Source organism: Filobasidium floriforme (genome assembly GCF_021052385.1).
Source record: "Filobasidium floriforme strain CBS 6241 chromosome Unknown HD553scaffold_19, whole genome shotgun sequence".
Taxonomy (NCBI): domain Eukaryota; kingdom Fungi; phylum Basidiomycota; class Tremellomycetes; order Filobasidiales; family Filobasidiaceae; genus Filobasidium; species Filobasidium floriforme.
The window spans coordinates 117,065-144,375 of record NW_025763640.1 but is presented as its reverse complement, the minus strand read 5'-3'; the positions used below and the strand labels follow the sequence as shown (position 1 = coordinate 144,375).

Below are 27,311 nucleotides of genomic sequence, written 5' to 3'. Positions count from 1 at the left end.
CGTGGCGAATACGAAGCGAAACGCTAGCCCGCGAGCGCGCACTGCATCTCTTAACGCGGGAACCCTTGATCGTCTCCCTTGTCGACGGGAATTGTACCGACGCATGTAGATCCTGTAGACTGTCAATGTAGGGTCTTCATGATCTGGCAGGAGGCAAGGCCACGAAGGGTCAAGAGAAGGATTCTGACCGAAAAGAACGAGACCCATCTGGTCTGCCATATTGTTTGATTCGTAGCCGGCTGCTCGAAGCGCCCGTACCATAGGGTCCTGTCCTGCGACTAGATTGCACAGAGTTGTGACTACTTCGCTCGCGACCAGATCAGGTACTGTCAGAACTGGAAGGGGCAACGAGCACCGATACGCAGCCCCCTCTGTGTATGTATCTCTGCATCCCGTCCCATCGATTTCATTCCCTTATCCAAGGACGTCAACATAAACTACATAACACATCCCTAGACGTGCATTTACTGCTGTTGAGCCTTCAACTTGTCCTGCTCGTACTTGAGGTACCAGACGTCTCGGACTCGCTCTGATCAGGATGCAAAGTGCGATATTGAGGGTATCAGCTTTCGTGGTATCCAAACAGGTGTATATCGCTCGCAGAAGGGCAAGGAATGGAGATCGAGGACCCAACTCATCGAGTTAAACGCTACTAGCAGGCTTGTCGCCGGTGGGAACCGGTCTTTTCCCGGTTTACTCGATCATCGCAAGTTGCTCACAAGGCTCGTCTGCATCTTGCCCCCCAGGCTACTTGGCTATCGACATTGCGCCTAGCCTGTGATCCACAGTGTCGGGCGGACCATATCGCCTCTCACAGCCCTTTCTGTGCAAAACATGGCTGTTTTTGCTCCCCGTTGCCGCCCTCTCATCTTTCTCCTCATGGCCCATAGTCATGGTAGCGCATGCCCCGGCATCGTCGTTCCCGTGCTACTCGCCGCTCGTATTCACGCAACAGCAGTCGGCACTGTATTCCGATCCCCCTATCCTGCGTCCTTCTGTGCTGACCGAATCCTTGCTCGTTGATGACGAACCGAGCCGAGCCTAACCCTGGTACGACCGCACACGTCGTCCTCGAGAAAGAGTGTTCCACGCAGAAGTGATCCTTGTGAGTATCGCCTCCGCCTGGTCTGACGTCCTCCTCCCGTCTCCGCTTGTCCCCGTCCATCTCTAGTTCCAACCGGTGTCACCGGACAATAGTATCTACCTCCTTATTGAATCCCTGAGCTTTGTTCCAGTGGTCCGAAACACCCAGCGTTCAGAAGCCTTAAATTCGAACGGTATAGTATTGAAAGTATCCTCGGACGCGCAAGATGGCGGCCAATAGATCGCCTCCAAGGATCCACATGTGTTCCTGAGATGAATGCCCTTCTTCCTCCTCATCCCCGTAATTCCATCATCGGGTGGACAAACGAACGGATCCCAGGAGGAGACGAGAGGAGGCAAGGAAGAGAAGAGAGAAAGAGAACACGATCGGGGGCTCGTTGATACGTACCAGCGGGAACGTTGACACCGTACCTGTTGGATGACACCAGCTCGGGGTCAGCGTTTTGATCTCGGTTCCCGGGTATACTATAGATATATCGGAAATGAATGAGAAAGAGGGAGGATACTTACCAGTAGACGTAACCTCCGGCGATTCCGAGACCGAGTCTGCGATGAACAATTCGAGCGATAGGAGTCAGCATCACCGGATCAATCAAGCCTATCCAAACATTCGTTCGCCCCGGTCGATTGCGACTGAAGCGGGTCCGGAAGAGCTTGACGACTGCTTACGAGACGGAAAGGTCGAGGACCAAACGCTTTCGGAGCTATTCACAGTCAGGGTATATGGTGATTAGCGATGTCCAGAACGACAACCGGAGGTGCATTGCGTGGGCAAAGACGGAAGCTCACCTTTCCAACGATAGGTGCGAGAGCCATTTTATGAGGATGCTTTCTTTACTGACCGGTAGATGAGGGAGGTGGGTGAAGCTGTGGAGGCGAAGAGGGTCGAAGATGCCGAGGATGGTTGTGAAGACGATCAAGGTGCAAGGTGAGATTGATTGCGCTCGAGGTGGTTGGGTCGTCGACTGTCGGGACAGAGCGGGCGAAAAGGGGGAGGGGGTTGGCGATCAGAAGAGGCTATCCGCGGTGCACAAATCGCGTCTGGTTGGACGATCGCCGCGGCGCATTCATCATCATCAATCGCAATCATATCGTCCTCGTCTTACGACAACATCGATGATCGATGACATCCTCGACCATCGCGACCATAGCGACCATCGAATACATACAACAAACCCCGCCAGCTATTTGACAACAGATCAGGATCACAGAAGTGCACTTCAATCCCTGCGCCCTCATCAGGGTGCGGAATACATAATCGAACAAGCAATTCGCGGCTCATTATCTACCACCGGACTTGCCCGAAAGCAGCCTTTGCCACACCACTCACTCATACCGCCAACCGTATCGATCGACGTCCGACCAAGATGATGAACGATGTACAAAAACGCGTACTGGCCCTGGCCACACTGTGTATGGCGGCGACGGTAGTCGCACTCGTTCTACCTGGTCCTCGTCATGTTGGGTCTTCCGTCCATGAACTCCGAGCATGGACCAAGCCGGCTCTCAACACGCCAGGCTCACCTTCCAATGAACATGCCTTCCGTCCCATACTCGCTCATGCGGCCCACCCACAATCCCGCAAGATCTTGCTGCACAACCAACCCGACTCTGTTCGACCCTTCTTCGACGTCCACGCGACCGACCTCGACCCCTCGACCGCCTTGCTCATGTCCACCTCCCCCGCTCCCCTCACTTTGCAATCGACAACGAAGACCCTCATCCGTCCAAAGAACAAGATCACCTCCCTCAACCTGACCCGTTCTGACAGGATGGTTTTCAACAGGGGGATCGAGTGGGAAGACGTCGAGGTGGAAGTCCCCGATGTCACGGATAGGGAGACGTTAAGGACGCTGGCCAAGATGGCTAGTAATGCATACGTCACGCCTGAGAGTTCAGAATGGTGGGGGTTGGACGAGTGGAATAGCGTGAGTCGAGCATCTGCTATCTAAGTGGACTGTTGTAATTTCTGTGCTACAGGCGGCTGACGTCTGCTTGTTCTGGGTTCCGTCAGTCGATCCCGTTTGGCTGGGAAAAGGACGCCGACGGACTCCGAGGCCACGTAGTAAGCCCTACTTTCCTCACGTTACCTCGATCTGAAGTCGCCAAAATCGCTTACTGAATGATGCTTTCCGACCCTTAGTTCGCCAACGATGACAATTCGACGGTGGTCATCTCCATCAAAGGGACCTCGGCCGGTCTGCTTGGAGGCGGTGGGAATACGGCCAAGAACGACAAGTTCAACGTGAGTCTGCCCCTTTCATTGCTTGTGACGAAAATTGTCATCTGGACAAGTCTGCTGATGTCACTTGCTTGGCTCGCAGGACAATCTCCTCTTCTCCTGTTGTTGTGCCAGGGTCGATTTCACCTGGTCGACCGTCTGCGACTGTTATGCAGGGGGCTACAAGTGCGAAAAGACGTGCTTGGAGAACGCCGTCATCGGGGACAGCGTGTATACGACGGTTGGGACGGTGAGTCTGTTCGGTTACGCTCGTGGCGCTGACAACTTTTGCTAACATTAAGATTGATGATGGTGCTCGGGCTATAGAACCTTTACAACAACATCTCGAACATCTTCCCGGACGCTAACATCTGGATTGTAGGGCACTCTGTGAGTTACCTTCCGGTCGAGATCTCCAGTCTATCCCTTACCGAACTGAATCCTCAACCCCGATGGATAGCTCGGTGGCTCCTTGGCCTCGCTCATCGGCCTCTCTTTCGGAGTTCCCGTCGTCACTTTCGAAGCCCCTGGGGACAGAATGGCGGCATCGAGGTTACACTTGCCCATGCCACCGGGAATGCCGATGGAGAAGATGGGGATCACGCATGTCTATAATACGGCGGATCCGATCCCGAATGGGCAATGCGTCGGGCCTTATAGTCAGTGCTGGCGTGAGCTTTCAAAGCCGTTATTGCTGTTTGTGCTGATTTGTGTCATCTTGTGTTCTGCGATCTTGTCCTTCAGGTGGTTGCTATGCTGCTGGATTTGTAAGCGAACGGTCAATGCTGTCTTTGATCTATTATCGAGGCTAATCCCAAATGTCGACCTCTTGCAGGCCATGGAAGCTCGATGTCACGTAGGACAATCCATCATCTACGATACGATCGGTCGCAAAGGCTGGGCGTCTGACCTTCGGGCGCACCGGATCGGCGAGATCATCAACCGGGTCCTCGACGAAGATTGGGACCCGGCACCTGAAGATCAGCCGGTAGAGCCTCCCGAAAAGCCCTCTTCTTCTGCTTTGTTCGAACGGGTTTTGCGGATCACGCTTGGGGAACAGTTGTGGGGTTGGCCTGGGAGGGGGTTGCCGGCAAAGCGAAAGGAGCCTGAACCGGAAAACGAGGGCAAACGCAAGAAGAAGAACCCGAATGCCGTTCCCAAAGCCGAGGCCGAGACGGAATGCGTCGACTGCTTCAGGTGGTGAGTACCGTGAAGTCAGCGCATGTGTGGACGACCTGCCAACTTGACTTTTCTCGTCCATAGGGAATACGGAGATGGAATGAAGAAGGAGCCTCCTACCACGACCATCGCTACTACGTCTGTCCACACTGCGGCTGTTACAAACCTCGGCGTCTAGAGATTTTCAGAACCTATTGCGTTTGCCAGTTGTATATACTGTACTTGTTACGAGTTTTTGTATCATTTATAATCTTCTCATTCTGCGATACGCGCGTAGCATGGCAACATCCTCGACTAGCAATCTGTCAAATGCTCCTACGAACCCCAGAAAGAATAGAAGAGATTATGGCAAGTGGTGGATATGTGTTGCAAGCGGGCCCGCTTTTGCCACCATGGGCGATGATCTAGTATTATACAACTTCTGTCGCTTCGGTCGTTATGCTTTCGTAAAGTCGGGACTGCCTGGACAGCTCCGGATGTGTAGTGTTGGGTTATCGAGGCGGGTGGTCGGCCGGGATGGACCACGCAGCTTTTGATGGGATGGTCGCCACTCCGCTAGATCCATGCATCTAGCCAGGATCGCCGGTCCTCCGTACCAATAATGGCAGTGATGTCCCGCTCGATCATTTTTGCTTGGCTTCATATACCCTGTCCCTAGCATCCCGATCCGCCTGTTGAGCGTCCAACGTGATCTGCTGCCTGATCTCTAATACCCGTCGCTTGTTGAAGTATTCGACCTGCAATCGCCCATGCGTCACTCAGCTCCACGCCGATCGCATCGATCCTCCGGTTTGAAGCCCCTTGACGTACCCAGCTCTTTGCGCAAGCTCCCTCGTAAGCCTCCCTCTGCTTTGCACAAGCTCCTTGTCCACGCGGCTGAAACTCTGGAGGGACATTGACGCCGTTGGCGTTGAGACATTGGAAGAACTCGTCTCGCGCTGCCCAACAGGCTTTGCGGTCGTTTCGCGACGGAGCGGGCGGTGGTGTTGACATTTCCGTCGATTGAATGTCGAATATGATGTATACGGACTGATAGTGGTGCGTGTACGGCGAGTCGGCAGCTGGCAGCTAGCTATAGCTATGGCATCGATTCGAGGTTGTCAAGACTCGATCGAGGTGGTGCAAGGGGAGGGTGACGTGATGGTGACGAGAGAGGACAAGCGCGGGCCGCGACCAATTGGAAGCGCGTCAGCAACTCATCACCCCGGCCCACACCCTCTTTGAGTGTTGTGTTAGCGTCATCGGGGAGCTTCCCTTTAACCCATCCGGACGTCCCTTTAAGCCGGTCAGACCAAACCTTGCCTATAGAGATCACCTTGGACATATCTTCCGCTAGATACTACGAATCATCGCCCAGGATCACACCGTGAATGACAAATATGGAGTCCGATTCTCAACAGAATTGGAGGTTTTGTCAGTGCTTCGGGGACAAGGCAGAGGTGCGTGTTGCAGCGCTCTGTTTGATTCGGACGCGACGCTCGACATAAGCCAGATCGATCTGGGCTGATAATACCTCTGTTGTGTATACCTAACGCTGTAGGATGGCGATATCACCGAGGGTGAGTCTGGCAGATACACGTCGAAAAGGCTCGGTGATGGCTCGAGCTTGGAGCTAACCGTTGTTTTGATTATCTATCCGTGATGAACCCCGATCAATCCTAATCGACGACCCTGTCGGCATCTTCCCTGCAGCCGATATCATCTCTACTGTCGAGTTCGACCATACCGGAGACTACCTGGCGACCGGAGACAAGGGTGGACGGGTGGTGTTGTTCGAGAGGAACGAGTCGGTGAGGCCCGACGATCGCTCCACCTATATCCAGTCCGGATCGCTAAAGGGTGTCCGTCGTCGTTTTCGCTCGACAATTCCGTCTCCGATCAGAAAAAAGGATGCGAGTACAAGTTCTACACGGAGGTACGTACAGTCGTTATAGCACAGCAACACGATCGTGGCATCTGAACATTACGAGTTTACGCTCCACCTTCATCTCGCGTTCCTTACACGCACCAACAGTTTCAATCGCACGAGCCGGAATTCGATTACCTGAAATCCCTAGAGATCGAAGAGAAGATCAACAGGATCAAGTGGTGCAAGCGACAGAACCAGGCCCATTTTCTGCTCTCTACCAATGGTTCGTCATCTAGCTAGGGCTTTTTTGCAACCTGCCAGCTTACCCTCCATTGATCCACCTACACGACCACAGACAAGACAATCAAGCTGTGGAAGGTCTTCGAGAAGCAGATCAAGATTGTAGCCGAGAACAACATGTCGGATGGGTATCGACCGCAAGTGGGGCCCATCCCCGGTGTGACCCCTTCACAACTCCGTTTGCCTCGAATGGTGCCGCATGAAAACATCGTGGCTGCCGTACCTCGGAAAGTGTATGCCAACGCTCACGCTTATCACATCAATTCGATCTCGATCAACTCGGATGGCGAGACATACATCTCGGCGGATGATTTGCGAGTGAACCTGTGGAACCTGGGCATCAGCGATCAGAGTTTTAGTGAGTCGTTGAAGCCGTCCCTGAACCTGTGAATGAATTGCAGAATGGTCAGCTGATCGTTCCGACTTGATTCGCAGACATCGTCGATATCAAACCCGTCAACATGGAAGAGTTGACAGAGGTCATCACCGCTGCCGAGTTCCACCCAATAAACTGCAACAACTTCATGTACTCGAGCTCAAAGGGTACCATCAAGCTCGCAGATATGAGGGCCCGGGCGTTGTGTGACGACCATGCGAAATGTGGGTCGCAATTGATCCGGAAAGGCTGCGAGCACATTCTGAATCCATCTGCGTGAACTTTTCAGTGTTTGAGGAAGAGGAAGACCCGACAAACAAGTCGTTCTTCTCGGAGATCATCTCATCCATCTCGGACGTCAAGTTCTCCAAGGACGGCAACCAGATTTTGTCTCGGGATTACCTGACACTCAAGATCTGGGACGTCCGAAACGAGAAGCAGCCGGTCAGGAAAATCAACATTCACGAGCATTTGAAGCAGAAGCTGTGTGATCTGTACGAGAATGACTGCATCTTTGACAAATTCGAGTGCACGTTCAGCGGTTCGGGAGAGTGAGTCCAGTTGACGCGGACTGGCTTAGCGCTCGACATAACCGTTCCTAACGATGCGCCCCCTGCACCTTGACCATCCACAGCCAAGTATTGACGGGATCGTACCACAACTATTTCCGTATATACGACGTCAACGAGACCGGTGACAAGGACACGGTCTTGCAAGCGGACAAGTCGGCCTTCAAGGCCAAGAAGATTGGAGGCCCAAAGAATGCGCAAAAGGGCGCGCCAGGAGCGACTGGAAAGAAGGACGGTCTGCTGACAGAAGGCATCGACTTTGCAAAGAAAATCGTAAATGCGAGATTATTTGCGATCTCCGATGTCTAGGTTGCTGACGTCGGCTTTTCGTGCGACATAGTTACATGGCAGTTGGCACCCACAGGAAAACACCATCGCTGTAAGCCTCACTTGGTCTGACCTTTGATTCGGACAGAAACTTACAGTCTTCTTATCCGACCTCTTAGATTGCTGCTACGAACAACCTGTTAGGCTACTCTCCATCAGTATCGATCATTCTTGCCATCAGCTGACGCACTGATACCTCTTCTCCCTCGACAGGTTCTTGTATTCGACCCAATCCTAGGGATCACGTCACGGCCAGCAATTCCACTTACGACCTTCTCCGCCTCTCGTTCTGTTTGTTTTCGTTTCCGATCGATCAACCTTCATCAACCGGGCAGCCCCGGAACGGTCGAGCGCATTCTCCATCATTTGCTCCTTCGATACCCTCCGTCGCGCGACCGAACAAAGAAATCCTCTCCTTTATCATCCAACGAATCAGCTGCTTTAATAATCTCCTCAACACGTACATCACCGGTTATCATCGCCATTTGTCAACATCACCTTTGCTCCGACCTCATGAACGATCCACGACTCACCTTCTCCACACATCACCGGGAAAAATAGCCAATACCAGAAAAAGTAGACCGACAATGTGGAAACAGGGTCGCAGAAACGACCTCTTCGATCTCGTCCGCGATAGTTCGAGTGACTCGCGCCTCGTACCGTCGATGAGCTCTTTTCGGCGGATCAGGCGTTCGAGAATGACGTGTCGACGATCAGGGTGGGCGTTCATGTAACGAGATCTTGTCTGGGTAACGGTGGACGTTTTGGGAGTAGTAAACAGTTACCAGGAATTGAAACGTATGGATCATGAGTCTATCTATAGAAGTAGCCCGAACGAAGCGTTTTCCCGCCGCCTGTGCAACTTGTTCCCCCGGCCTGTTTCAAAAAGAAGATGATGCTTGGGATGTTCAGTACCTATGGTTCATCGGCGGAAGCAAATTGTGTTTCCGAGCGAGCAGTCGATGATCGCGAAATCAAAACAAACCGCTGAACCGCCGACCGGACTTGATGAGATTCTGAAGCACACCCTCTCCCTCTCTCTTCGCTTCTCTGGACCTGATCGTGACATGATCCTGCCTCGAGCGTTATTTCTCTAGCACGCATCTGCCAACAATCGTGTATGCAGGCCAATTGACGTTTCTTGGCCAGCTCGAGAGCAGAGAAACCGCCGCGATACCCGGTTCCGCAAACGCCTAGAGCATCAATCAACATCATCCGAATCTGTCAACAAATCTCCGAAAATCCAGAATTTCAGAAAGCAATCTTCGATCTCGACATCGAACGACGTCACGAACAGAGCACACGGAGATCAAGTCAAGAGCCTTAGCAATCATGGAACTCGATGCTCGATTCGCAACCCCTCGACGAAAGAAGGTTGGCGGGAACATGAGCGCCGTCAACGCATTCCTGATGGAATGTGCAGCGTCACCCGACTCGCCGTTCCCTTCCACGACACTATCCGCCGCTTCCCGACAGATGGCTCCTCTTCCGAGAAGTCGGAGAGCGAGTGATGGAGAGGTCGTCGATGAGGAGATGGACGTCTTGCATACTCCTCCTGCTCTGGCACGCAAGGGCGATCTCCTCAAAGAAGAAGCTAGGACCCATGGACCCACCCCTCCCTCGAACGGTAGTCTCTACAGCAATGCTTCACACGGATCGTACAACTCGATCTCTTCCAAGTCATCCAACCTGTTGACAGACTCGTCGACACTAGCTTCTGGAGGCAGCACCGCCCGGACCCCAGATACGGGAGGGCAGGGTACAGAAGGTGGACATGATCTCGGACGCAAACTGTACGGATCTGGGCTGGGTAGGGGAGGCTCGTCGAGAGCATTCAACCGGACGGCATCGGCGCCAGTGGGCAAGACTGTCTCTCATATGAAGGATTACGAGGGAAAGATGCTGGTCAAGGAAGACGTAGTGGAAATAGTCGGGAAACAGAGCCCGTCGATCGAGTTGAGCAGTCGAGACGAGGTGAGAAATGTGCAACGTGACGTCTTTCGGAACGAGAGCTGACTTGCGTATTCGCTACATGTTCACAGAGTGGAAATGTCTCAAATACAGTAACCCTCTCAGCAGCCGCAACGCGCCCGACCCTGCATCACACCTCTTCAGCCTCGTCCTTCACCTCGAACAGCACAACCGACAAGGACAAGGCAGATGCGTACAAGACTCCGAACCTCACCTCGCGTTATCGCACGGCGGGATCGACAGATCGGCAAAAACTGCTCAGTCGTTCGACGCTGAAAGACTTTGGCGGACCCATCAAACGGCCGAAAGCCGTCTTGTCGTCAGAAGAAGGGGATGCAGAGCACCAGGACGTACCGAGTCTGCCGAGCCTTAGCGAGGGGAGAGACTCCAAGCGTCCAGAGACCTTGTTGCCTGGCTTACGGTCAACCACACCTCATGGAGACCCGCCAAGCCTTGCGTCAGTATCAATGCCTTCCCTCAGACCTTCTCCGCCCCGTTCAACGACACCCCTCGGCCCGATCTCGTCATTCGCTCCGGCTGAGAGCAGCTCGTCTGCCCGTCACCGGATGAGTCCTCCGAGAAGGATGCTCGATAGTATTCCAGATACTATCCCCGAGGCCGTCGAGGCTCCTCCACTGCAGCGAGAATCATATCTCGATGGACATCAGTCGGATGCTAGAACGTCCCACATTCGGTCTGCATCGGTTTCCCCAGAGGTCGATGGCGGCCTTCGAGCAGCCAGCTCGATTGTTGCTCGTCACCGACATTCTCCAAGCGTACCGGTTGGAACGAGCTATGGCGATCACGAGAAGGAGAATCGCCTGCCCCCTGGTCAGACGGCTGGAAAGGCTCTCAACGGGTCGGCACCGCTGCAGACTCCCGTCGCTCAGCATCTCTTGCGAGAGGTAGATGGACGACGTAGCCGAACTCCTGAGCACGACCAGCGGCATTTCGCAAGGGAGACATCCATGCACAACGTTGATACCTCACGATCATCGACGTTACGGGCCGAACAGATGGAGATGCCCATGGCTAGCGGGACATCCATCACCCCAAGACCAACGAATAACTATATACAACCTCAACCTGAAACGCAAGAGATGCAGTTGAACCATCCTGATCCCTATGGAGCGGCTCATTCGGTCGTACCGATGTATATGACCCCGGCTCAGACTGGTTCGATCCGACAACCGCAAGCGACAGAATATGGCGCTCTGCAAGCAAATCGCACGGCACCGGCTGTTCCGCCTCAGAACTACTATACTGAAATGGCAGCGGCTACGCCGGCGTCGACGTTACCACCTGGCAGGAAAGGGTTAATTGTGAGCTTTCTGTCTGGTCGGATCTGAGCCAAGTATCAATCGCTGAGATTGCTGTCCCTCATAGTTCAATGGCAAAGAATACGAGCGAATCAGTCTTCTCGGAAAAGGAGGGTCTTCAAAGGTGTATTCGGTCCTCGAGCCCGGAAATCGAAAGATCTTCGCCTTGAAGCGGGTGCAGCTGGATCGGTCTGACCCAGAGACGATCACGAATTACCTCAACGAGATCGATCTCCTCAAACGACTTAGCGGTCATGATCGGATCATTCAGCTGATAGACCATAGCATCAGCTATACTCCAAGCGGGAGGCCAAAGATCTTGCAGATGGTGAGTGCGGTATGCTGGTTTTACTGCCCTGCGCCGTATCTTACCGAAACCGCTTTCTCCGTAGATGATGGAGCTCGGCGAGACAGATTTCGCAGCTCTATTAGAGAACCAGCGGGAGAAACCGCTCAACATGAATTTCGTTGCGCTTTATTGGCAACAAGTAAGTCCAGCTCATCAGCCACGAACTCGACTATTTTGGATTAACACCTCAAACGCCTGATCCAGATGCTGGAAGCCGTACAAGCCGTACACGACCAAAATGTCGTACACACGGATCTTAAACCGGCAAACTTCGTCTTGGTCAAAGGAAAACTGAAAATCATCGACTTCGGTATTGCTAAAGCCATTGCAAACGATACCGTCAATATCCATCGAGATACGCAGGTAAGACTAGATGCACTAAGCGCACGCGTCACGCCGAATCTGATTCTCGGTCACTACTATAGATCGGCACGGTCAACTACATGTCGCCTGAAGCCATCTTAAAGATGAGCAATGCCAAAGTGCACAAGGTAAGCTAGTAACCGTTATCGGGTTCATCGATACAAGATCGCTCAATTCCCTGTACGTGCAGCTGTCGTTCTCGAGCGACGTGTGGTCCCTCGGCTGTATCCTGTACCAAATGATCTACGGAAGCCCCCCTTTCCAGGGCGTCACTGGCGGACCCTTAGTCAAAATGCAGGTGATCGGCTCAGGAACTTTCGATATCCCTTACCCAGCATCCGTCACGGCCGCGCGGAAACACAGCGAAGAACCGGCTTCTCCAGGAGCAGCTCCCGTCGTCATCCCTAGCGAGGCTATCGATACAATCCAGAGTTGCTTGGCGCATCGGAGAGAAGACCGTTTAGCCATACCTGCTTTGCTTGAACACGTTTTCCTCAAACCACAGCCAGGCGGATGTGAGTTGCACCTGCGAGAATCTCAGACGGTATTGCGACAAAGGCTAATCGGCAATGTTTCACAGCTACATCATCACCCGTCCGGCTGCCACCAGACTGGAGTGCGATCTCAAAGCAGAATATGACTCAGCTGGTCAAGTATGTCATCTCTTCTGCTGGACAGCGTCAATGTCAGGAGTTGGGCGAGGAAGGTCTGGCAAACGTGAGTGGAGTCAATCTGCCAACATGCAAAATATCGTTGTTGACCTGCAAGCGACAAAATCAGTTCCTGTTCCAAGATCTTCGGCGCAATATCAACCTGGAGGCTCTTGGACTTCGCAAATAGTCCAACGCGATACCTTTCTTCCTGCTTTCGGCCTCCATCTCATCTACATTGATTTCGCTCTCAACACTGCTATGCAATCCTTCTGGCTCTGTACCATCGGTACTCACTGTAAATCTCGCCTCATTGAGATAAATCGCTCATATATAATGTTACCGCTTGTATTACAAAAAGACAGGATGACTGTATTCAAGGGAACCTCATCTAAGTGGCAGCCGCGACGGCAGTAACAGAAGGGGTGGGGTCGATCTGACGCTTGGGGTCCATGAATGCCATCAAGATTTCCTCGGTAACAGCCGATCGCCGCTGCGAGTAGAGCGGAATGTCAATAATCGAGTGCAACAAAGATGAACTTCTCGACTGACCTCTTGGAAGCTCTTGACTTCCTCTTGCAACTTCTTGATGCACATCGCCTTGAGCTGACCTGTCAGCAAGGTTCCGGCTCGGTAATCCTACGAGGCTCGAATGTAGTCAGCGCAGGTATGCATCCCTGGCATCACGGGATTACTTACGGCTGCAGTCTTCGCCAGGAGCTCGTCGTCCTCTTCGTAAAAGGACAGGTATTGGAATGCTACATCGACGTCTGGGTTTCCACCGTTCTGGCGATGGAGCTCCTCGGTATCACCACCACCAGAGAACCCATGTCGGTTGATCTTGTTCTTGATCTGGTTGGGGGTGTCCGTCATGTAGATGGCAGAGTTGGGGTCCGAGGCGGACATCTTGGTCTGTGCACCCTGGAGCGCTGGCAAGAACTTGCAGTGCAAGAGGCATGGTTTAGGGTATTTGAGCTTGTGGGCAACGTCTCGCGTCAACCGGAACTATCGACCCATGTGATCAGTATGAACAAGGTTTAGAAGGACAAAAGATGCTAAAGCGACTTACGTATGGGTCCTGGTCAATGGCACAAGGGATCAAACAGGGGATGTCGTGCTTCTCCCCAAAGATCTGGGGGAACGAGTTGGAGAACGAAGGAGCGGCTTGGACGGCAACGAAGTGGTATTTGCCAATGTTGTCCCTGTTGAGTGGAGATTCAGATCAGGTAAAGCATCCGAAAACTAGGTAGCTCGGCCAAACATTGTTTACGAATCGTTGAAACCAAAGGTTCCCTTGCTCTGGTTGTGGGGGATCGCCCGAGCGATCTTCAAGATGTTTCGGTAGAAAGCGCCGCTGAACAGATATGCCCAGAATTTAGATGATTATCCCTTGATCATACCATCAATCACTAGAACCCACCCAACGTAGTCCAGATCAGAGAAGATGAAGGTTTTCTTGAGGTCAAAACCACAGGCGATAATATCCTTGGCATTCTCGTAAGCGAACTTGTGAACTTCGTCCAGCTTGAGATTGGGCTTCATCAAAAACTTCTCATCGTCTGCGACGGAACTATTTAGTCACTACGGACACATCTTTATATCACGGAACGGGACTGGTCTCACCTGTCAGCTGGATAACCAATGGACAGTCAAAGACCTTCTGCAACCAGCTGTTTTGTCGAATGAGATCGTCAGTCAAAGACCGACAGAGCTTGTATTTCATCGGGTCGGAAGACTCACGCCGTGAAGGAGAAAGGAATTTGGTGCCCCATGTGCATCGATCCGCTGGAAGGTCCTCGACCGGTGTACAAGTAGAACGGCTTCCCCTGCTCGAATCGATCGAGAATGTTGTTCAGGTCTCTTCATGGGGGGAGGCAAGTTCACGGTCATCGGCCTGCTGACACAGATTGTAATAATCGTAGCCGAACTTACCGGTGGGAGAAAAAGGTCTCCCGGCGGAGCAAGCGATGGGCTCGGTGTCCGGTCAGACGCTCGAACCTCTCCAAGAGCTCAGAGGTGATTCGGCGGGTACCGAAGGTCTCAATAAGCTTATCATAGTTGCTGTATGACAAATACAAACATCAGTTTGTAGAATTTAGAATGTACGGCATTTACTAGAGGCTTACATCTCGAGCGCTTTACCGTCAGCGCTGATCTCTCCCTGGACGTCCCAAGGAGTGACAAGCTGAGCAGATGGCTTTGCGGGAGCCTCGGTCGTGACAGGAGCGGGAGCTTTGGCCGGAGCAGCGATTTCGGATTTGATCCTACATTGGCGACAAGTTATAGTGTCATTTTAGCATCAAGACGACATATCACCGTAAAGATCTGAGCTTACGCTGAGCCGCTCTTCCCTTCCTCGTTGACACTGCTCAAGCTAGGCTGACCTTTACGGTGGCCTCGAGCGAAGCTAGGGGTGCTATCGATCACAGGGCTGGTGATTCCGACGACACTTCCCCTCCTGACAGCCTCCGGAATCTCGTACTCGGTATCGAGCTTGACGTTGTCCCAGTCGGCCGCGTCAACACCTCCTTTGCCCTCGCCAGCTCCTCCGAAAATACGTTCCGGCTGGGGAAAGTCCATACCAGCCCACTTGGCCGAGAGCTGTTCCGAGGCATCTCCTCGCCTACCATCCACCTGCTGGATCCTCTCGGGAGTTGGGAAGTCCATGTTGGCGAGCCTGGTAGACAGCTGCTCGGAGACTGATTCTCGACGCCTGTTGTCGACAGACTGTCCGATCCGCTCTGGGTCAGGTAGCCTCATTTTGGCGAGCTCCTTCATAACATCGTCAGCGTTACTTTGCCTACGAGCATGTCCCGAGGTCTGAATGGGCTGAGCAGCAGGTTCTTGCCTTGTCTGGTGTGCGTTGTGAGACGGGAAGGCGAATCCGGTAGGCTCGGGAAGGTCGAGCTCAGCGAATTGGGTTGCAATCTTGTTGGGCGTCAGCTGCCCGGATGCGAGGAACCCTTCAGGAGGCACGAGAGAGTCGGACATGGTTGCAGATACTATCTATGTGTTTGCGAGATTTCTGCGATTGAAAAACGGAGGACAAGGTGGATGGACTCGAGTTCCGTTACAGCTAGTTGTTGTAGGTTTGGTATTTGTGTGGAATCCGAGACTAGAGAAGGTCCCGGGTCGAGGTCGACATGCTCCCGCGTGCGTGAGAAGCGCGTGCCCTGCCCCCCCCCCCCTGGACATTGCGGCAACGACTTCAGATCTCTCGGACCCAGACTATTCGAGCTCAATGACGCTAATCGCTCCGGTGTCAAGAGGAACTAACGAAGCATTCCCCACCATATGGATTGCACCTTGAAGAGAGTTTCATAACAGACGGTTATGCGGCATAAGATACAGGCCTAAAAAGGTCAAAAAGATAAATACAATACAATAGCCCGGAATCGAACCGAGTGCTAGCCGATGGCAACGGCTAATGTTACCACTACACCACTATTGTGAAGCTGTTTTAAATTTTCTGTTATCGTGTATGACCATCTGAAACGCGGAATAACAACCTTCATTCTTCCTTAAAACTACGTCGGTCCTCGCCTAAATTCTTGCATATGAACCTGTACAGCTATTCAACATTGTATTACATCGGTAGAGTATTCAAGAGAACTCTGAAGTGGATTTAGGAGGTGTTCCTCGTTCAATACTGTTCATGGCGATTTCGCTCTCCAATCCAGCGTGAATCTCGAGCATATTGAGCTACAGTACGCGTAGGGGTCATGGTCAAATGCGTTAGGCAACATATTCGAAACGACCGAGTGGATCCAGTGGCTTACCCGCTTGAGTAGAAACGACGACAAGAAGCAGGCGCAGGCTGTACGTCAACGATATCAGTCGGCGCATACGGTCCAATTTCACCGAGATGGGTTCTTACCGAGGGCAATAGCTACAATCCAGACCTTGTTCAAGGCGTTGCCGTACAAGTCGATGACCGGGGCCTGCCATTTGAGATTGATTGAATCAAAAAGCTAGTTGAACGAGGATGCCGACCGTACTTACCTGCATCTCTGTCGGCAATCTTCTAATGGCACCGGGACTACTTAGTATGGACTCGATCAAGTGGCCGCTCAGGTAGCCGGTATGCTCCAGATCCTGTTTCAGCTGCTCTTCAAGCGATCAGTGGGGTGATAGGAATGGCGCGTGACAACATTTACCCACCTTGTTCTCGAACAGGTTGGTGGAAACGGTGATTCCAACTATTCGCCCAATGAAACTGGACCAATTCTGAGCCGTCGTTGCGTGCGGTTCAAGGCCCGAGCGCGTCGCATAATTCGCCTGCACGATGACGATGACAATGTTCAGAACGGCCCCGACCCCGACTCCCGCGATGATTTGGTAGCCAATGATCTTGGCAGTGCTGGTTTCCGGAGAAAGGGTGTAGAAGAGCCCGCAGGCGACTGCGGCTAAGGCCCCGCCGACGGGGATACTAGGCCAGAGGTGACCTTTTCGCTCCGCGACCTTGCTGACGATGACTATCGTTGGGCACATGGCCAATTGTAGCGCCAGAAGTAGCTATACGGGAGCGGAGTTCCGTTACTAGATGACAGAGCGGAACAGACTGTGGACTTACGACTCCTCCTTTGGTCGCGGTTTTTCTGTCGTCGGAGACGAGCCATGTAAGGTTCAGCAAGGAATCATGTAAGGTTCAGCAAGGAATCATGTAAGGTTCAGCAGGAAGAACTCGTCTTGAGACTCCGCACACGTACCCTTTAATTGCCTGGAAGTAGATGGAGAGGTAGTACAGCATGATGACAACGACTCCATAACCTTTTGGGGAAAGTGGGGGTACGTGCAAATGTCAATCTCTATCCGGAGCAATCGCTTGTACCAGAATCTAGACCCACCAAAAAACGAAACGAGAGCACCGCCCCTGTTCGATATCTAGATTCTGTCAGGGTATGATTGATCGTCGTTCCACTTCCTAGACGTACCACAGGTGTCGAGATCTGAATAGAGGAGTCGGCAGCATAGCGCGCGGACCCATCCAGATTGACCAACCGATGAACGCGATCAACAAGACAGGTGTCAAGATCAAGAGCTGTAGCAAACCAGTCAGTCTCGTAGTACGATGGGAGTATGTTCTCGTATGCGACTCACAGCAAGTACGGGTGCGCTGTTCCATTCTTTTGTGATGCCTCCCCACTGAAGGGACATTCCGAAACACGTCACCCATCCTACGCACAGGGCGGAGCCAACCCAATCCATCCGTAAGATCCTCTGGAATTTAGTCCTGTTATCGGGCTTGCCATCGAAGGGGAGCATGGTCACGCCTCTGGGTATAGTCCACATCAACAGCGGGAGCATTGCACCTGTCGTTTCGTTTCGATCAGCTAGCGCGTCGCAAGCTGCTCGCAGCGAGATAGAGCGTACCTCCCATCGGAATCGAGATATAGAAACACCTGTCAACAGGCGCGCCGAAGCGATCAGAACTCTTTATTACGGAAAAGCGCAACACATGCACTATTCACCATCTCCACCCATCCTCTCCCATGTCGGTGAAGGCACCTATGCTCGGCCGATTTAGTGATATAACCCGTAACATCGAGTTGGGTCTGCTCGCTTACCTCCAATCACAGGCCCTCCGACAGAAGCTACCAGGAAGACAAGACCGTAAAGACCGAAAAGAGCAGGTCGCTTAAGAAGTGGAATTATCTGTCCGGCAATGACGTATGACGCTGCCCATCTGCGATCAGAAGCAGGGAATAATTATCAGCAAGACCTCTTGTTCCTGCGACAGCTGGTACTCACAATCCGGCCCCTACACACAGCGAAGACAACTCATGAGCAGATGTGCCTCTCCTCTCCGCCATACCGGTACTTACCTCCTAAGCCAGCCACCGCCCGTCCGATGATCAACATGTTCATACTCGTAGCCGCACCCTGTGAGCGATACCATCAGCTGGAAACCAGAAGGGCCCGCTCTGCCTAGAGCGAACTCACGCATATCGCGCAACCAGCCAAAAAGATCAGGCAACAACCCAAGTAGACGAGCTTCGGTCGTATGATTGTCATCAACTGGGTAAACCAGCAGATGAACCCGGCACAACAGATGAAGAAGGCGCTGTTCAGCCAAGCGAGCTTTTCACCTTGCTCGACTGGTCGGCCAAAAACAGGGTTATCAGTCGAGGACTCGCGTGAAGAGGTCGATGACCTTAGCCTTTTCAGTGTGGCTCACACTCGTTTAACAGCTGTGGGACGGCCGAGGTGATGATGAACTGATCCAGGGCGAACAAGAAGATGTACATGCTGCCAACAAGCAGATATCAGTCCAAACGCTATGAAAGGGCATTTGTTTCCCGGACCGGAAAGGACATACCAGAGACCCAGGAAACAAAGCTTGAATTTGGGATCCGTAGTATAGTCAATGGTTCCGCTGACCGGCTCTTGTCGGTTGACATCCTGGTCGAGCTCGACTTCTTCGAATTCTTGTTTACCCATGAGGTGATGATCAGTGTGATAAGTTCCGCGAGAGACAAAAGACTCTGCTTTGGGAGAGATGCTCGACCTGCGAGCGCTCTGAGGTTCCTCCAGGGTGGTCATGACGGACGATGACGGAATGTGTTTATATACAACCAACAAGGCCGAACGGTGGGGCTTGAGACAGGATATTGCATACACTCATAACCGAGACAGCCGTGGAATCCACTGAACCTTATATAGAAACGTTGTAACTGCGCCGCATGCAGAGCTGCTATTCCATCCACTATCTTCTATCTTCTAAAGCTGGTTGCCTTTCGGTTCTGCGATAATCCCTTTTGGAAGCCGGAAGGAAGACCTCCACATAGACTTCTATCAGGGTCAAAAGTCTCAAAGGGTGGATGTGTCGCCGAACCCCGTGCGCCTCTCCGACCCCACAAGGGGGACGGCGATCATCACGCGGTGCGCGCAAACGGGCGTTTCAGCAGATCAGAGAGTCGACGCGGACTTTCCCGCAGGCCGGCTCGTTGTTCGGCCCGTTCGCCAAGTACCGTTGACGCCATCAAAAGGCATGGCAGCTATGCAGAGTGATGGGTGATCCGACGATGACAGGGGGTAATTCGCCGCTCCTGGCGATCACAGGCTCACCGAACTCGTTCTCACGGTAGCCTGCTCGAGGCCTGCTTTCATGTTCATGTAGCCCAAAATATACAACCGGGACAATGGAAATACGATAGTGCAATCACCAGGGGAACGTTCTTCGTCAGATCCGGGTCCTGTTCCATTACAGGACTAACTATCCTGCCCCAACACCTAGGCCTGACAACCATCGATTCGCTACATTTCTAACGTTGTCCCCAGCCGAGCCCCCGCCACCACCTCGCCCTCCACCGCTAAAGTTGGACATGAGCGAAATCGGATTGTTCTGGTTGATTGAGGCTTGACGCAACGCCCTCGTTTGACGGACTGCCAGTACATATGCCGTCGTTAAGTTAGCGAGCGAAAGGAATCGACGAGGTGCGTACATTCTTACTCACCACAACTAGCTATCTCTGCCAGATTCGTCTCCAATACCAACCCGCCTTGGATAATCTCGGCCAGCACCAGATGCACTTCGTCAAAGTGAAAGATCAGGTCGAGTTCGCACACGTTTTCGAAAGTTCGGTCCAGGGATTCCACAAAGACTTGGATGAGATCCAGGATTCCTAGCTCTGATTCCGCACCGTCTACCACAAAGCTGGGTGAGTCGAAGATAGGGTATATGGCCGTTAGCGAAACTCTTTCATCTCGTACCATTAATCGCGATCTCGACTCACACAAAGTATAGCGTGGCATAATGCCTGTAGATGATCCGCGACTCGTCCTCGTCATCCTCATCATCATCACCCTCATACCCTTGTCCATACCCCTGCCCATATCCAGCTCCCATTCGACCCTTGCCCTTCCTCCTCGGCTTGACCTTGCCATCCGCCCCGACCCTAGGGAAATGAAGCCCGGGTGCGTCGAGAAAGTTGCATAGACCTGCTGGTCGATCGGAGACGAACGAGAAGATCTGGGAGAGCAGGGCTGACTGTGATTGAGCGGGGAGAGGGGTATAGAATTTGGACAGCCGGGCTTTGCCTACAATACGGAAGGAAGCCGCAGGAGAGGTGTATATCAGTCGGCAGTGCTTGTCATGAGGCGAAGAACATGCCTCGATGCTAACCGTGGTTATTAAATATGAGAACCGCTTGGATCATATCGACAAATGCAATGCTTTGATGCCTTTGGGGCGGTATTGCCTGCCGGGTAAAAGGACGGGAAAGACTCTTGAAGCTACTGATCTAGTCGTTCAGCTTATCTATGACCGCTATGACCTGGCCCGAGTCATGCGAGTCACCTATAAGCTATAAGCTAGGTAGCTGCAGCTATAAGCTATAAGCTATAAGCACGTATTCATGTTCACGCTTCCCGATTGCCAAGTTGGCCAGTCGGCCGATGTCGTCAACAATCACGTAAGGCAATGAGACTGACAAAAACGGATATGCGTTATCATGCTAGGATTCCAGAAATCATCGATAGTTTACCGGACCTCAAAGCGCCCTAGAACGTAAATGCATTCGTAGCGCCTTGCAAACGGAGGGTATCGCGGAATGATATACGGCTGAGCGATATGGGTTTGAGGATATGAGAATTTGAGGGTGGTGACATGATGACATGACGAGATGTAACGGAAGGTAGTGATTCGGAGACTGCCGAACAGCGACCAGAGCTTGGTGGTATGCGACACAGCGCTCACAGATCACAAACCTCGTATATCTATTTTGAAGGCACTGGTAATCAGACCCGCAAAGCTGGACAATTGCACTCGAGGCGCTACACCTACTCGAGAAGCAGGAAGCAGGAGGTATTCTGATCCCTTGTTTCTGCCTAGCGCGCCGAGGTGGTTGCCTCCCGGCGCTCATCGCCCGTATATACTCCGCTCATGTTCGTTCTATCTGATGATGTGCTGCTTATGCCCAATGATTTAAGTCGATTTAAATCGAGTCGCTGCGTCTAGCGCTTCGAGACGGTTGCGGGCGAAAAATCCGATTTAAGCCAAGTGAAAACAAGGGTTTCTTCAGCGTAGAACGCGACTTGGCTCGCACTTGTTATCGACTCGATTTAAATCTAATTTAGGCTGATTTAACTCGCTTATATAGCTCCCGCGCCCGTAGGGCGCCGCCCCCAGTGAAATTAGTCATGAAATACCTGTAATTCTAAGCGCAGAACGCCCCTACTCGAACACGATTATTGCTTCGAATTTGAAACGATTCTGATGTTTCACCCTAGCCAGATTGCTTCTAGCTGTCTCGAATCTTGCATACACCATCTCTAGACCTAGATGAATAACATACTCAGAGTTGAAAGCGTTTGAAACAGTTGTCAAGAACCTATTCAAGTGCGATAGTTGTTCATACGTGTTGGGTGCAATTAAGTGCGTTTTCAGTGAAAATCGGGTTCGAAATGATGTAACTTCTCGACAGATAGTAAGATCGTTCTGAGCTCATAGTATGTTGATTCTGTGGGTGTAATAAGATCATATTTCATTCGAGAGCCCTCTAGTACAAATACAACAAGCCTAAGCAGTGAATTATAAGGTTATCGATCGAAATCGACCTCTTCTCCGTTCTCGAATACCGATATGAAGTCGGTATCGGTGTACTTCACCGGAAGACCTTGTAGGGCCTCCTCTAGTTCCTCGAGGTGGATCTCGAGCTCCCCAGCCATCTCGACAACACCGTTGATCGTCGTTCCCGTGATATGAACCTCGTCGTTCTTGACGTGCTTCTGGATCTTTTGAAGCAGGTCTTTTAGCTGCTCTGCAAGTCCCGTCGGCACGTCCTCTGCTAAGGAGGCCCTGACCCTAACGAGGTCTCCGTTTTGGACCTCAAGCGAACACTTCTCACCGACGAGAGCACATTGAGCGCATCGACCGGTCGGTGAAATCTGCTTGCATTTCAGGATGATACCGGGAACATCATCCGATATCTTCCTCTTGCTTCGCAGAGGCAGCTGTAGGCATCCCTTGCAACGATGACGACCCTCAAAGATCTTCCCAGTAGTACTGAAGAAGATCTTCATCGCAGACTAGAAGACGAAAGAAGAAACATAAGCGAAAGTCGATCAGTATTCTTCGGTGAAAATGTCTCGGATTTCACTTGCGAACTTGAATACTCACCTCCATGTGCGCTGACGCCTTCCGTTCGACCTCACCCGTCTCCTCGTTCTTCTTCCCGGACTTTACCGGCTTCTGCTGCTGCCTCCAGTAGTCAAAGACCACCTGAGGCTTCCAGTATACCTTGGCTTTTCGATATCGCCAGAAATACTTCATCACCTCTTCCGACTCAGCTCGATCACGGTCGTACTCGAAGCTGGGGTCTTCAGCAGCAGCAGCAGCTTCCTCCGGGTCTTCCAGCTCATCCACGTCATCGTCCGGGGGAGGGGAGGAGCTGTGAGACATAGGGATAGAGATATATAAGTCAATGTTCTCGGTGAAATTGTCTCCTCTTTCACTCACGTCTTCCTCTTCTTCTCTGACCTCGTCTTCGTCTTCTTCGACTTCGACTTCCCTTCCTCCTCGACATACTCGTCCTCCGAGTCACCAGAGCCCGAGTCTGTGTCCTCCCGAGCTCTCTTCTTCTTCTGCTGCTCCTCCCAGCGGTCAGCCTCCGCGTTCTCTTCCTTCTCGCGATCAGCCTTCTCGCGAGCCTCGCGAGCCTCTTCTTGAGCGGCCAACCTCTTGCTATGCCGAGCAGCAGCAGCCTCTGCACCTCCCCACTGCTTAGGCTTGGGCCTAGAAGAGGATGAGGCGGTCTATGAGCAGTTTATAGGCTTGTAAGTCGTTTATTCGGGTGAAAGAAGGTCAAGTTTCGACGTACGGCGTTCTTGGAACCTTGGGCGTCGGACATGGCTTTAAACGGGAGTAAAAGAACGAGGTGAAACGTGTAAGGGGTAAGTGAGGTCTAGAGCAACAGTACGAGGTGTTTTGAAGTGTCTAGTATTGATAATAAGACTTAGAACGATATCGAGGTAGTTGATGTAGATGAAGGTCCTTGGGTGAAATCGGTCGACTAGACGTTCTTGAAAAACGACGATCATCTGGTGAAATTCGCTTATTGTTCATCGACCGTTTTTGTGTTTTTTGACGATTTCGCTTCTCGAGCTAAAAAAACGAGTCGTTCCTACTAGAATTCAGTCTAGATCAAACACGTAGCTTTAGACACACAGTAGATAGCTGTACAGGGTGAAACAGAACAGGATTTCGGGGTATAAACTAGTAAACACGAACAACAGGCTATAACATTCGAAAAAAGGTGAAAAATCGACAAAACGGAGTTCAAGTTCAGTTCTGTTCGCTGTAATCGCTTCGCTTGCGACTGGTACGAGCAGTGATCTGCCCCGACGCCTTGAGTTCGTCTCTGACCGCTTTAAGAACCGCAGTGACCGTCTTCTGAGGATAACGAGCCTGGAATCGTTGCCAACCAGCTTCGGTGAAATCCATTGCTCCTTCATTCAGCGAAGAGTATGCTGACCCCAAACGGGATCGCTGGACGTAAACGTTCTGCGTAGCGAGCTCGTCCTTGGTCTTCCCTTTCGTACACCATTCGTTTGGCCAGTCCTGCAGTGCGTACGGGTGATGGGGATGGAATCCTCCTAAGAACCACTGCATTACAGCCTCCTTGACATCCGCAGGTGCGGGGATTTCGGGTTTGTCTCTTTCGATGATCTCCCCGCTGCGTCGTAGCCTCAACACAGGTCCAGTGAAGGTTGTGGTGTTTGCAGTGACTGCCCTCGTATACGGTGCACACTGTAGCATGGCGTCGACCCTCCTTTCGGACGTCTCGAGTCGTCCGGTGAATGACGAAAAGACCGAAGAATTCACTGAAGAACTCCCGTTTGATGCGGCCGGTATCATCGATGTCGATGTCGATGTTGATGCCACAGGATTGGTCTCAAACGGTTGTGCGAGACCACGAGCCTCCAGCATGTCATTGAAACCCTTTAGAATCTGTTTCGTAATATCGTTCTTGTCGTCTTCCGTCTGATATGTGTTCTGATGATCAGCCAGGTGAAAGGCGATAGGGATTTCACTCGGGATCTGAACTCACCATCGAATTGGGTCCCTGCGTCTGTGTAACGATACGATCTCTGCACAACTCCTTCAGGCTATCAATCTCACGTACGAGGTCCCTATGCATTGACTTCTGCTCTTGTCGGACGGCCAGAATGTCTCCCGATTTCGCTGGGTACAAATCACCCGGTGCTGCTTGATTGACAGTTTTGTTTGGGTTCTTTTGAGGGTGGTGCATGTCCCCGTAGGTCCTCTCGACCTTGAGAAGGTTCTCTAGAAGGTACCGTGCCATCGTACCGACCTGGTCGATGAAGTCGATCGAGCGTACACAGATGAAGGAGGTGGCGAATGAAAATGTCAGGATATTCACTGTGGACTTGTCCTTACTGTTTACGTTCGCTAAGACTTACAGACTCGCCCTCGACCCAACCACCCCACCAGGTAAGGCTTGTAAACGACCACCGACCCGCAGGATCGAAGCTGAAACGCCACTGTGCTGCTCCTCGTCTGAAACAGTGCCCAGTGAAGTTACCGTTCGGATACGCCCTTGCGAGGCCGGATTGATCTAATATACGGTCCCAAATGACCTGCCATGAGCTCGCTGGCATCCTCTTGGTGAAATCTACATTCCCTCGAGGTGTAATAACAGGGAACAAATAGTATTCGGGCGCTCAGTCGAGGTGGGTGATTTTTCGAAGGTGATTTGCCCAGTTCTGAAGGTGAGTCCAGCAGTACGCAGGGAGCTCGTCGGGATTGTGAGGAGGGTGCACCTGATACGTTTGCCCTGTTGATGTATTTACAGAACAAACAAATAACAAGAGAAGCAAAGATAGTCATAAGTTTCGCAATCGGAGGACTCCCGGTGAAAGAGGGAGCATTTTCACTCACCCTTGCGCGGATCGTGCTGATTCGTCTTTCGCCACATCAGATGAATCATAGTAATCCTCTCGCCTGGATAGGCAGGGCTGTATCCATTCTCCTCGATAGCCTTGACCTGGAGACTGAGGATCTCATCCATTCGACAGAGCAGGAACCACGTTGTCGTCATGTACGCAAGTGCGAACAGCCATTCGGTCCGAGTCTTCGGATCCGTTTCTATGTCCAACTGCGAGTTCACCCACTTGACGAGGTGGAGCAGATCGGGAAGGTGGAGAGGGAGAGACTATAAGGAATGATCGACAGCCAGAAATGTATAAGCACACGCAAGGTGAAAAGGACACCTCTTTCAGTAACCATGCGACCGACCTGATCACTAGCCATGCTTCGACCATCCCGGTTCTTGATCGACTTCATGAGGTCCTGTACGAGTGTTACGGGATCATCACGTGAGTCGACTACCGACACACAGGCTAGATCTACGGACATCAGCATACACCTAAGTCCGGCTCGACGAGGCGAATCCGATTCCCTCGGAGCAGATTCGGTCGTCCCTACCATTCGCCTTACCATTCACCGAAACAACAATACGTTCCCGGTACACATCACACACAGGTACAAGGACCTCGAGGTACACGACAACTCTACTCAGGACCTCGCCAACCTTACTCGACGTACCTAGGGACAAATGAGAACTCAAACTCGCCTCCTCTACCGAATCCGGTTGCTCTCGACAGGATTCGTCTGTTCGCCATCTCGTTCTTCCAGTTTCGCCATCTCTCGCCATTCTTTTCTCTTGGGTCTTTTCAGTGTTCGCCAGCCTCGTCTCCGTACTCGTCTCCGTATAAATAGCTAGAGGAACTTGACCGAATTCGATAGAGGACGCTCTGTAATAGTAATAGGTCAAGTTCCGATATCACATTCAATACACGCCTATCTGACTTGTTACAACATCTTCAAGACGTGTTGCGGAGAGGTTACAACTCAAGGACGTCGCTAAGTATCTACGCTTCATCGTTTTACCTTAGACCGAATCCGGTACCTCACACCGAGTGATCACCTTCCTTATCCATACATCTCTGGATTCGTATCCCGTACCCGAACCCGCTTCATCTAAGCGAACTTGCGACATTCTCCCGACTACCTGCGATTCACCTATAAGCACCCTACGCCTTACGACTTAGGACCTATCTCGATTAGCGACTTCCGCCGTAACAGCATATCGGAACTTCTTTATCGCACCTGGTTAGGACAATGTCAGTCTATTCCGAAAACCACGACCTGCCCCCCGAGGAAGAACAGCGGTTCTCTCGAGCCAGGACCGGCTCGATCGAAACGAATCCGGCTCCTAGGGAAACGGACTCTGAACGTATTGGTCGTCTCGAAGAACAAATCCTGGAACTCATGCAGACGATCAGGAAACAAAGAGACGAACTCGCTACACGAGAAGAGATTCCGGCTCCCCTTCCTCGAAGGCAGTTCAACATCTACCCATCCAACCCTCCATCTCTAGCGGGAACTACTATCGATCCTAGAGAACTTCACCGACCTTCGGTAGCTCGGTCCAGGGATCCCTATACTCCTATGAGGGACGTTCCCCTTCGGGAGAATGAAGCGGATCTGCTTGCCAAACGGACCAAGGAACCGAAACCGGCTGATCCACCCACGTTCAAGGGAGACGCCAAGGAGTTAGACGAATTCATCGTTAAACTCAACATGGTCTTCCGACAATTACCTGGACGCTACCCCACTGGAGGATCCAAGATCGATTTCGCTATCGGATTTCTTGGAGGGCGAGCCTTTAAAACGGTTTCGTCTTATCTCCAGTTGGATGAAGCGGACCAA

At 52.0% G+C, this 27,311-nt stretch overlaps 10 protein-coding genes and 1 non-coding gene across 11 annotated transcripts; 3 read left to right on the top strand and 8 right to left on the bottom strand.

Annotated features, from left to right (window-relative positions):
• Positions 1-464: 464 nt before the first annotated feature.
• HD553DRAFT_344342 (uncharacterized protein) lies at positions 465-1,920 on the bottom strand (the record flags this gene model as incomplete). The annotated part of the gene is made up of 6 exons (XM_046182977.1): positions 465-529; positions 1,006-1,167; positions 1,493-1,515; positions 1,615-1,650; positions 1,774-1,808; positions 1,894-1,920. The coding sequence occupies 6 exons, from the start codon at positions 1,918-1,920 to the stop codon at positions 465-467; spliced, it is 348 nt and encodes a 115-aa protein (XP_046034463.1).
• A 321-nt stretch (positions 1,921-2,241) lies between these two features.
• On the top strand, positions 2,242-4,920 carry HD553DRAFT_86425 (Alpha/Beta hydrolase protein). The gene is made up of 9 exons (XM_046184551.1): positions 2,242-3,032; positions 3,119-3,169; positions 3,248-3,349; positions 3,429-3,575; positions 3,653-3,715; positions 3,786-3,984; positions 4,070-4,092; positions 4,161-4,525; positions 4,589-4,920. The coding sequence occupies exons 1-9, from the start codon at positions 2,472-2,474 to the stop codon at positions 4,680-4,682; spliced, it is 1,605 nt and encodes a 534-aa protein (XP_046034462.1). The 5' UTR covers positions 2,242-2,471; the 3' UTR covers positions 4,683-4,920.
• Positions 4,921-5,127: 207 nt separating this feature from the next.
• On the bottom strand, positions 5,128-5,497 carry HD553DRAFT_275389 (cytochrome oxidase c subunit VIb-domain-containing protein; the record flags this gene model as incomplete). The annotated part of the gene is made up of 2 exons (XM_046177899.1): positions 5,128-5,241; positions 5,315-5,497. The coding sequence occupies 2 exons, from the start codon at positions 5,495-5,497 to the stop codon at positions 5,128-5,130; spliced, it is 297 nt and encodes a 98-aa protein (XP_046034461.1).
• A 386-nt stretch (positions 5,498-5,883) lies between these two features.
• Positions 5,884-8,163, top strand: HD553DRAFT_344339 (WD40-repeat-containing domain protein; the record flags this gene model as incomplete). The annotated part of the gene is made up of 12 exons (XM_046182976.1): positions 5,884-5,943; positions 6,045-6,063; positions 6,197-6,294; positions 6,387-6,419; positions 6,519-6,636; positions 6,709-7,011; positions 7,089-7,253; positions 7,319-7,580; positions 7,664-7,871; positions 7,939-7,977; positions 8,045-8,064; positions 8,139-8,163. The coding sequence occupies 12 exons, from the start codon at positions 5,884-5,886 to the stop codon at positions 8,161-8,163; spliced, it is 1,350 nt and encodes a 449-aa protein (XP_046034460.1).
• Positions 8,164-8,980: 817 nt separating this feature from the next.
• On the top strand, positions 8,981-12,939 carry HD553DRAFT_86336 (kinase-like domain-containing protein). The gene is made up of 9 exons (XM_046184550.1): positions 8,981-9,899; positions 9,968-11,218; positions 11,283-11,543; positions 11,608-11,703; positions 11,769-11,927; positions 11,990-12,055; positions 12,118-12,442; positions 12,508-12,644; positions 12,708-12,939. The coding sequence occupies exons 1-9, from the start codon at positions 9,258-9,260 to the stop codon at positions 12,765-12,767; spliced, it is 2,997 nt and encodes a 998-aa protein (XP_046034459.1). The 5' UTR covers positions 8,981-9,257; the 3' UTR covers positions 12,768-12,939.
• On the bottom strand, positions 12,889-15,735 carry HD553DRAFT_315906 (uncharacterized protein). The gene is made up of 11 exons (XM_046180543.1): positions 14,913-15,735; positions 14,704-14,841; positions 14,510-14,638; positions 14,318-14,437; positions 14,201-14,247; positions 13,998-14,136; positions 13,848-13,931; positions 13,647-13,779; positions 13,277-13,582; positions 13,130-13,216; positions 12,889-13,070 (listed from the first exon to the last, which is right to left on the bottom strand). The coding sequence occupies exons 1-11, from the start codon at positions 15,566-15,568 to the stop codon at positions 12,969-12,971; spliced, it is 1,941 nt and encodes a 646-aa protein (XP_046034458.1). The 5' UTR covers positions 15,569-15,735; the 3' UTR covers positions 12,889-12,968.
• A 222-nt stretch (positions 15,736-15,957) lies between these two features.
• HD553DRAFT_t85 lies at positions 15,958-16,028 on the bottom strand. Its single transcript has one exon. It is a non-coding gene; the product is annotated as a tRNA-Gly (tRNA).
• A 117-nt stretch (positions 16,029-16,145) lies between these two features.
• On the bottom strand, positions 16,146-19,120 carry HD553DRAFT_351688 (major facilitator superfamily domain-containing protein; the record flags this gene model as incomplete). The annotated part of the gene is made up of 17 exons (XM_046183637.1): positions 16,146-16,394; positions 16,455-16,518; positions 16,580-16,681; positions 16,739-17,092; positions 17,151-17,175; positions 17,287-17,347; positions 17,425-17,450; positions 17,512-17,618; positions 17,678-17,889; positions 17,951-17,979; positions 18,049-18,085; positions 18,145-18,263; positions 18,329-18,338; positions 18,403-18,460; positions 18,521-18,675; positions 18,756-18,826; positions 18,897-19,120. The coding sequence occupies 17 exons, from the start codon at positions 19,118-19,120 to the stop codon at positions 16,231-16,233; spliced, it is 1,818 nt and encodes a 605-aa protein (XP_046034457.1). The 3' UTR covers positions 16,146-16,230.
• Positions 19,121-19,653: 533 nt separating this feature from the next.
• HD553DRAFT_351687 (Golgi to vacuole transport-related protein) lies at positions 19,654-20,896 on the bottom strand. Its single transcript, XM_046183636.1, has 4 exons — positions 20,703-20,896; positions 20,314-20,617; positions 20,035-20,234; positions 19,654-19,963 (listed from the first exon to the last, which is right to left on the bottom strand). Exons 1-4 carry the CDS (start codon positions 20,734-20,736, stop codon positions 19,794-19,796), a joined length of 708 nt encoding a protein of 235 aa, XP_046034456.1. The 5' UTR covers positions 20,737-20,896; the 3' UTR covers positions 19,654-19,793.
• A 1,221-nt stretch (positions 20,897-22,117) lies between these two features.
• On the bottom strand, positions 22,118-23,427 carry HD553DRAFT_344334 (uncharacterized protein; the record flags this gene model as incomplete). The annotated part of the gene is made up of 4 exons (XM_046182975.1): positions 22,118-22,606; positions 22,698-22,968; positions 23,037-23,332; positions 23,398-23,427. 4 exons carry the CDS (start codon positions 23,425-23,427, stop codon positions 22,118-22,120), a joined length of 1,086 nt encoding a protein of 361 aa, XP_046034455.1.
• A 1,567-nt stretch (positions 23,428-24,994) lies between these two features.
• On the bottom strand, positions 24,995-25,249 carry HD553DRAFT_258793 (uncharacterized protein; the record flags this gene model as incomplete). The annotated part of the gene is made up of 1 exon (XM_046177387.1): positions 24,995-25,249. A coding segment is annotated over one exon (255 nt), but the record flags the coding sequence as incomplete, so codon positions are not given.
• Positions 25,250-27,311: the final 2,062 nt, after the last annotated feature.